This window comes from Sitophilus oryzae, unplaced genomic scaffold (genome assembly GCF_002938485.1).
Source record: "Sitophilus oryzae breed Bouriz unplaced genomic scaffold, Soryzae_2.0 scaffold_1442_pilon_pilon, whole genome shotgun sequence".
Taxonomy (NCBI): domain Eukaryota; kingdom Metazoa; phylum Arthropoda; class Insecta; order Coleoptera; family Curculionidae; genus Sitophilus; species Sitophilus oryzae.
In genome coordinates this window covers 4,488,984-4,498,511 of record NW_022146107.1, presented here as the reverse complement: position 1 = coordinate 4,498,511, position 9,528 = coordinate 4,488,984, and the positions used below count along the sequence as shown (strand labels likewise).

The following is a 9,528-nucleotide window of genomic DNA, read 5'->3' as shown; positions in this document are numbered from 1 at the left end:
TTTCTCGAGAAAGAGACGCTGGTAGAACACTCTTGGGCCCGTGGACGCGGTATATGAAGTAAGTACAATGCCAAGGTGTAATATTCTCATGTAAAATACAAACTGACAGCGTTTTTAAATAATCTAGCGAGTTGCTGATGCTTTAGAAATAAGAATTTCAACAGTTCAAAGGATTGGAATTAATGGGATCATAACTGATGAGTTCAAAAAAAATGAATAAATGCCGAAAAAAACGAAACTCGCTCAATAAATAATATAGTAAAGTACTTAAAATTTTCTGATTTTAGACACACCCTAAAATTGATATTTGACAAACGATGATGACGTAAAGGTTAACGATGGCTGAACAGTCTCTACCTATTTATAATAAACTTTATATTTTATTTAGAACTTTTTTATTGAACAACTTCTTTTTAAATGCCGGAATCTTGACATTTAAGGTACATTCATACTTCACATGAAAAAAATTTAAACGCTCACAGATAATAATCACTAAAATAGAGTACAAACTTTTTTTAGTAGTCTATATGTATAATTTATCGTTTTAAAAATATCCACCGAGTAGATCTTAATATTTACTTGACATAAAGCTTATTTAAAACTATAAGTTTAACGTGTATTTATTCACAAGCTCGTGGGCTCTGTTTTTTACGTCTAAATAAAAAGATTAGGGAAGGAGTAGAATACTATGCATGTATTCATTCATTAAGACGAAATCGACATCATAGACCCCATTTTTGACAGTTCTGTTTGACGTTTCAAATTTATGTCAGCCATATTAACTACCCATCGCGTTCCACATAAGTTTGTTAATATGCTCCTTCCTTAATCTGTTTATTCAAAGGTTTATACTAAAGCATGACACACAGCAACATTGTTCTTAAAGACAACTCACATAATATAAACACCAAATCGAGTGGTAGCTTGTAAAATCTTTAAATCGTCTTAAAAATCTTATAGGCTTGGTGCATTTCAGTTGATTTTAAAAACTCTGTCCGCAGCGCTCGATACGGCAGAAATCAGAAGTTTTCGCTTGTATTTCACGCAGTTGCGATGTTGATCGCATTGAAATAATATTAAAATTGTGACTTTGTCATAATATTTAAGTATTTTACTTTTTAATAGTGCAGTTATTGAAACGACAAAACACTGAGATACGAGATTTGTGTGATGTAACGCTGTTTCAAAATCGGTGCATAAAATTATGCTAGCTGCCGTAGTTGAACTCATCTAAAAAGTTTTATTAGCTTGAATAATACATTATAATACAAGTTTAACAAGTTAGACCTTCTGAAGATATCAAAATATTTCCTTTTTTATTTTACTTTTTACAAATTATACTTCCTAAAACTTTTAGAATAATTATATTATATTTTTCATATACTCGCTATTTAAATCCGTGAATTTGTACATACCGGTTGTTTACAATATTCTAGGGTAGCAGCACCGGCGGAGAATGCACCAAGCCTATACAAGTTATTATGGTTTTTTTTATTATTATCTTAGGACTAAACACCTTCTATGCTTTTCAAGCAACCACATGAACCACATTATAGTCCATTAAAACTAATTTTATCACGATTAAATAACAAAAAACTATAAAAAAGTTTATGAAATTGATAGTTAAAAAAATTATTTGACTCTCAACTTTTTTTAAAAATTCAATTCAACAACTCTAATATGGAATGGTGAAATTATGGAATGGTGGTGATGATATTAATATAAATCACATAAAGGAAGAAATTTTTTATAAAAAATATATAAAATTTTCTGTAAATGTAACAAAAACAAAAATAGTTTTAATATTTACTACAAATTAAAATGCCTTTGGATATATGAGCCCTTTCATCATATCAAATGAATTTCTGTCAGGTTGTACTGTTGTAATTTTTCCATCAACGTTTCTTACTCTGAGAAAACCCACTTCATCAATACCAACGACTCGAACCTTTTGCCTTTTTCCGTCTATAGATGTAACTGATATAGATGAATCACTACAAAAGAAATATATTATATTATAGGTAGATTAAGAGCTTATAAGTAATACCGTATACAGGGATTAAGGAACACCCTATACAGGGTGTTCCCTAATGACATGCTAATATTTAAGGGGGTATTTCTTGAAATTATTTTTTTTAGCAAAAAATATGCGTCGGAAAAAAAAATCAAGAGATAAAAATTGTTTAGAAATGAATAGAGATTTTGAAAAAAAAATACAAAATTTTCTCTAGCAAAAAAGTTACAGCGATTTATTAAAACTGCATCTTTTTGAAAAACACCCCGTAACTCCAAAACGGTAATAGATATCGATGTGCGGTTTTCACTATCATGTTTTTAATAAAACTTGAGCTCCAGACACCGACATTACTTTTCGTCTATCTCCTATAGAAAAGGGTGTTTCCCTTTAAAATCATCCAATTTGACCCACCCTGTACATATAATCAAGAGAAATTGATAAAAAAATAAATGCTTACTTGTGCAACCAAGACTCGTAATAATAATCGAAGAAATATTCTGCATCTCCTATCTGGAACCGATCAATAAAATTCTCAGTTTCGTTGAAAACCTGAGCAAAATATTGCTCGTGAGTTATTTCAGGTATACTAGATCCAGTCTTACGGTTGCAATCTTTTATAATATCGTTAATACATGTTGTTGGATTTGAATTGCTTAAATTAACACCACAACCTGAAATGCTTAGTGTGTAAGAAAAATTATATGAATTATACAAAACCGGTCATCTTAAATCTGCAGTCTAAATTTAAATGTGTCAGATAATGATGGAGGTATAAAGTAATGGAAATTTAAATGGGCTAAAGGGAGAAAAAGTGCTAGGGTTGTAGATGTAGATTGTATGGGAGACTCTTCAACCTCAATCCACAGTTTCGGGGCATTCGTATTGGAACGGCAGAAGAAAGTAATGCTTCAATATCCTGGTTTCGAAAGCAGCGTGTAGTTCAGTGGTTGAGGTTGCCGCTTCAGGAGCAACGAAACGATGATGGATCGATCCTCGGTAGGGGTAGAACTTTCTTTTATTTTTTTACAGCTGTTTTTATTTTTTAAAGCAGTTTTTAAAGTTTTTTTTTTAATTTATTTAGAGCTGACGGTAACAGCGATCAAAATACGCCCTAGGAGTATTTTGATTGCGTTGGTTAGGCGTATTTTCATTGCGTTGGTTAGTCTTGGGTGTAAGTTTTTTTTGTTTATAGATTGCACGCGAAATATCCGTTCGATTTTGTAGAACTGTTATATATTACTAGCGTGTACCAGCGACTTCGTTCGCGTCGAATTAATCATTTGTAATGGTGATGATAAAGCAAAGCAAGAATTTCCATTAACATACAAACTGGATAAAATTTTCTCACATTTATGTCAGCATGAGAAAAAACAATATGGCGATATTATGATATAACTTGGTAATATTTGAGGGGCAGTTTCATCTCGTTGGAATTTGACTTTCGAAAAATCCGTTTGCCAAAAATAAGCTTTTTACGTAAAGCAGTTTAAGCAGAATCGTGGTTAAGAAATTACCCAACTTCTGGAATTTGAGATTCGAGAAACCCCTCCTTATCGAACCTCTACACCCCACAGTCAATCCGTTTGCCAAAAATCAGCTTTAAACGTCAACCAGTTTAAGCAGAATCGTGATTACTCAATGGTCATATTTTATGAAACACCCTGTATAAATTTATAAAAAATCTTAAAATATTTTTTTTTTAGTTTTTCCGAAAAACTCACCGGTTTTTAAATAAAAAATATTTTAATATTTGAGGGATAGTTTCACCCCCTTAGAATTCGAGTTTCGAAAAATCCCTTCTTATCGAACCTCTACACCCTAAAGTCAATCTGTTTTCCAAAAATCAGCTTTTTACAACAAGCGCTTTAAACAGGATCGTGATTAATCAATGACCAGATTTTTCGAAACACCCTGTATACATTTTTAAAAAATCTTAAAATATATAAAAAACAAAATAAAATATACGTGTTTAAGCGTTTTTTCGGAAACATGACTGTTTTTTAAATAAAAGATATTGTAATATTTGAGTGGTGGTTTCACCCTCTTGGAACTGGAATTTCGAAAAATCCCTTCTTATCGAACCTTTACACCCTAGAATCAACCTGTATGCCAAAATTGAGCTTTTTACGTTGAGTGGTTTGACCAGGATCGTGATTAATCAGTATGTCAGTCACTTAAAGAAATTATATATTAGTATACATTATAATTTGTACGTTTTTGAAATTTAGGTTAAATTATGCTACTATTACTTTTACTATTACTTAAGAACTTACTCTCGAAAGTTACAAGTTTATAATAAAATACAAGGAAATAACCCACGATTTAAATTTGGCGGGAACTGTGGGTTGGAGTTGGAGAGTTGCACGGTACGGCTAGACGCAAGTGAAGTTAACCACCGCGACCTTATAGATCTATTGTGACCCCCTTTCTTGAGTTATAACTCGTCATACAGTCTCAGGGCTTTGACAAAAGTCAGTATCTAAGACGGGTTTACAGAGGTTAGTTCTCCATCTTCGATATGAGTCGTATCAAAGTTTATAGCACGAATGATTGTCGTCTCGGCGCACTCAGTGATGAGATGTTCTGGTACTACCTCATTTTCCCCACAGAATCTGCATTGTATGATGAGAGACTGTATGATGAGTTATAACTAGTTATAACTCAAGAAAGGAGAACACGCAATAGATCTGTAAGGTCGCGGTGATTAAACCCCCTCCTAAACAAAAAAAAACTGGTTATAACGTAAGACAACCATTTTATCTTTGTCTCACACATTAAAATACAGACCAATGATTTAGAATGAATGTATATCAATAATTATAAAATTGATATATTAGAATATTATATTTATAAATTTACCTATGTTTGCTATCGCATAATCACCAAGAGTAATTGAAGTAACGATTAGACCTCCAATTTTTACACATCCGTTGACATATAAGTCATTGGGCCATTTGATTCCTATTTTGATATTCTAAAATAATACATTCTAAAATTATACATAATATAGGTGTTTTTAATATTAAAATTTAAAAAGGTTCAATTAGGTACTAGAGTATGTCCCAGTATTGTCTTTACAAGAGGAAAAACTTTTTTATTATTAATATTTTGAGAAAAATACACAAATACATGCATTTTTTCAATACAAATAAGTTTTCAATACATGCAAGTTTTCCTCTTGTAAAAACAATCCGGGGATATACTGTAGGTACATATATAAAACAATATTTACATTATTATCCTCAGTAAACACTTTAAGAGCTTTAACAACTGCTGCCATTTGAATGTGCTGTATTATCGGTAAAGCTCTTCCTATATTTGAAATTAGCGGTATATGCAGCTGTAACGAGAAAAGGGCGCTGCCTGGTGGACTTAACCAAGTATTATTCGATCTTCCTAAAATAAATTAATATTCAGTTAACAACAGGCGCGTCGATAAAGGTAAAGGAGGACAGGAAGGTACTCCTTCCTGTAGTCAAACTGACTCCTCTAGAGATTCAAAACTTGTCTTACTCATCACTAACCCTGTATATCAATACTTACCAATACCAGCTACTTGTTGTCTACATATTACAGCGATTCCATGCGTTAGTTGATTATGATCTAGGATTGGATGAGAACTGGACATTATGTCACTATAGATCACTAGCCTTCCTATATATTTGGTATTTAGAGTCTGAAGATCGGAACACAAACTATAATATACGAGGAGATTAAATATAAGAATGACTAACCTCAAAGTAACTGACGGTATTGAAGTTCTGTGGACAGGAATGGACTAGAATTGGTAAGTAGGTACTGCTAGGGTCGTCGAATTCGTCGTCTTTGCCACAAAATACAATACTAGTATCGCCAGCCTTCATTTTGTTATCTTTGATACAGTGTGTCTCGTTTAGTAGTGCAATTTTCAACTGTAAGACATAAAAAGGATTATAGAAAGAAGTCCCTAAAAAATTTAGATTTATATATTATTTTACTTAAGAATCAATCTTAAGAATCAATTCGAATCAAAGAATGCCTAGAGAAGCTGAACGAATTACGCAAAGAAAATAAAGTCCCCCTACTCTAGGTGCCAGCCCACTAAAAGATAAAAAATAATGAAAAAGCAAAAGATCTAGTTAGAAAAAGAGCGAACGCTCCACTGACTAACCAGAATCGTTCTGCTTCCAAGTGAAAACCAAGTTAGAGCGGAACTAAAGAACCTGGAAGACTCCATCTGTAATCTGCAATGGGGACCCACCAACGATCTAAGACACTCGACGAAATTTCTCAGAACTTACGACCGAGAAAAATCAAAGATTTTCCTTGATTTAGGGCTCGAACTCACTGACCAGGTCGCAACGACCTGGCCGTCGGCTGGCCGGATGTATTGCGTTTTTAGCTGCGGCCAGATGAACGACCAGTTTCAACAGAGTTGTCAAATCTAACGATTTTTTACGTTTTACTAATTAGAAAATATTGTTTCAGAAATGTTAAAATATCCGAGTTAACTAAAAAGCGAAGTTGCTATTCACAACAAACAAAAAGCATTGTGTACGCGCGACCGACAAAAAGGGAGATATTCTGTTTCTTTTTTGTACTGATATGGCGCCCTTATCGACTTTAAAAGTAAACATATTAGGGCCATCGTAAAAAAAGATCGTCAGACACTGGCTCTAAATATAAGCAGGTAGAAAGTTTAGCTTCCAGTTATTTCAATGTTTACAATATAACGAAGAATCTACAACAGTAATTACTTCTATTTTTATGAATGTTTAAGTTACTTTCTTAATTTTTGTTTCAAAATAATGTACCTAGCAGAAATATAGTCTAATGAACCCTGTTTGAAAAACGTTAAATTAAATATCATATTTAAAATACAGTTGTCCTCCTTGTACATGACTACAATACAACTAAAAAAACTAATTTAATAAAAAAAAAGTGGTTGTAGAAAAACTTTACATATTATTTTTTTTATTTTTTAAACATCGAAACTCGAAGGTATAATAACAGGTATCATACCAACCATAAATAGAGTAGGTATGTCCTATAAAAATGTTTTGAGTTTTTACTAGAATCGACCCTTGATAAAAAAATAGGAATTAGATTTAAGTTTACCTTTGATCCAGTCTGTATACTATCTCTTTGGATTTTCCGCACGTGTGCAAAAACTACACTAAAACACTATATCTTATAGAAAATAAAATATTGTGCCTTGAATTTGAGGGATTTCATCTGAAAAATTATCAATTTGGAAGAAAACCGGCAACAACCGGCAGAAAATAATATTTCCGTGCAGTCTTCTGGTCGCAACGACCAAAGGACGGCCAGGACGTTAGTGTGCGCTATATCATTTGATTTAATGGTTTTAGAGGTAGCTGCGGCCTGACCGGTGCGACCTGGTCGTCAGTGTGTTCGAGCCCTTAAGTAAGAACTATCTTCGGATTGTCACGGGGTTTTTAACAGGACACTGTCTTCTCAATGAACATCTCAGTAGACTGAAGCTAAGAAACAAGGTAATGCAGATTCTGTGGTGAAAATGGGGAAATACCAGAACACCTCATCACTGAGTGCGCCGAGACGACATTCGTTAAACTTTGGTTTACAACTGATATCGGAGATGGAGAACTAACCTCTGTAAAAGCGTCTTAGATACTGGCTTTTGTCAAAGCCCTGAGACTGTATAACAGCCTCTACATTATGCGGAGAACTTTTCTAAGCAGGTGAAGGTCGCATATCGTCGCCCAACTTTGTCACATTTCAGTTTAGTTCCAGTTGTCTTGACCCACTTCGGTTTGCCTTGATCTACTTTCGATTCTTAAAAGCGCCTAAAAATTACTCGTGAGGAAGGCGTGGAGGGATTTTTTTGGCGTTTCCTATTGCCTCGTTCAATTTTGTTTCGTTTTGAGCTATTTGCAAAACGTGGCGGTATCTGTACCCCAGGCAAAGGACTTTTTTTTTCATAAATCTCATAAGTAAACCTACACGTTTCTAAAATAGCTGTTGTTACGATGACATTTCATGAGTTACATCTTGTTTTATGTCGATATATACATATATTCCACAAGATTGATATTTGAAGACGCGTATATAACATGTAGTAGCCAATTTAATCTACCATCGGTAACTGTTTTCTAAATAACTATAATTGATTTTTCATCAGTTTAATATAGTGGTATTACATTACACTCCATTACAAATTAATTATATATATTCATACTCCATGTTTACTTATTTTTCTGAAACCACCACAACGTTTAATCTTGATTGCTTCGTGCTATTTCACAAAATATTACGATAAATATAAGACCGTGTTATAAAAATTAGTTCCCACGTTTCCTGAAATAGATACAGTAAGTCTGCTGGATCTGTGTCTATGAAAGGAATGCGGACAAAAAACATTTAAATAAACACCAATATATTTTATACGTCGACTTGACGAGTACGTCACCGCAAATCGCTCCGCCCACTCATTTTATTGGCTACTTGCAAATTTGTCGAATTTTTATTGATGGGACGCGTCGTCTAATTTTTTACGAAAACCATCGAGAGAATATCGTTTCCCCTCTCACGGATACCCCGTAGCTACAGAACGGACAGACGTAGAGGCGAACTAAAAGCTGAAAGTTTGTTTTTTATTATTAATCTTGGTTAAAAAACAAACAACCAATCACGGCGCGTCTCGATCTATTTCAGGCCTAGATCATATATACTTTCAGGAAACGTGGGAACTAATTTTTATAACACGGGTTTATATTTGAGTTTACTTCTGAAAGTATTTCCAGAAATGTTTTGCGAAATGTTTTACGAAAAAAAAATCAATCAATAATTTTTTAAAATATTTTGGGGATAGTGTAGAGGCTGTTTATGATGAGTTAAGAAAGGGGGGACACAATAAGATCGCGATGAATAACTTGTTATACTTCCCCCTAGATTGTATCTACAATTAAATATTACGGAATAAAACTAATACATACATCATGTCGACCCAAAAAGTACGCGGGCGTGTAATCCGGAATGCTATGTTCATTATTACAGTCCAACGAGAGTTGATTGCAAAGAATATCGTGCAGAATTTCAATCCTGGCTTGGTTGCTCTCATTCAGGGCAGTGAACTTGTTTTCATCATCTACAAACTCGCTAGGATTGATTTCTAGATGTACCTAAAAGAAAATTTAATAAGAATTCACGTTCTTTTATTCTGTCAGAGTTATTATACCTGAGAAAATACACATCGACCTTCAGAACCTTCGACTGTAGCTAAGAGCAAACTTGGAGTCTGCCACGTTTCCTCGGTGCCTAGAACTTGGACTTGGATTGTGTAATCCTTTCCGGCGTGTTGGACGTTCACTGTAGATGGCGTTCTAGGCGCTACGGGACTGGAACCATTGCCATTGCTAGACGTAACATACTTCATTGTATTATGACTTAAAAACTCAATAAAAGTTGTTCAACGTAACGTCATATATTGTTGTACTCTCTCTTTCAGATGCCCTAGAGCATACTATAAGCGATACCAATTAAACCTTTAG

At 33.8% G+C, this 9,528-nt stretch overlaps 1 protein-coding gene across 1 annotated transcript in view; it reads right to left on the bottom strand.

The window, feature by feature from the left end:
- Window positions 1–141: 141 nt before the first annotated feature.
- LOC115877088 (biotin--protein ligase) overlaps window positions 142–9,528 on the bottom strand; it is a 53,690-nt gene continuing 44,303 nt past the window's right edge. Inside the window, exons 11-18 of the mRNA XM_030893167.1 lie at window positions 9,216–9,393; window positions 8,974–9,159; window positions 5,752–5,928; window positions 5,561–5,693; window positions 5,250–5,413; window positions 4,877–4,991; window positions 2,475–2,688; window positions 142–1,994 (exon numbers count right to left, since the gene is read on the bottom strand). Coding sequence (XP_030749027.1) covers window positions 1,817–1,994; window positions 2,475–2,688; window positions 4,877–4,991; window positions 5,250–5,413; window positions 5,561–5,693; window positions 5,752–5,928; window positions 8,974–9,159; window positions 9,216–9,393 — 1,345 coding nt within the window. The 3' untranslated portion in view covers window positions 142–1,816. The remainder of the gene's footprint in view (window positions 1,995–2,474; window positions 2,689–4,876; window positions 4,992–5,249; window positions 5,414–5,560; window positions 5,694–5,751; window positions 5,929–8,973; window positions 9,160–9,215; window positions 9,394–9,528) is intronic.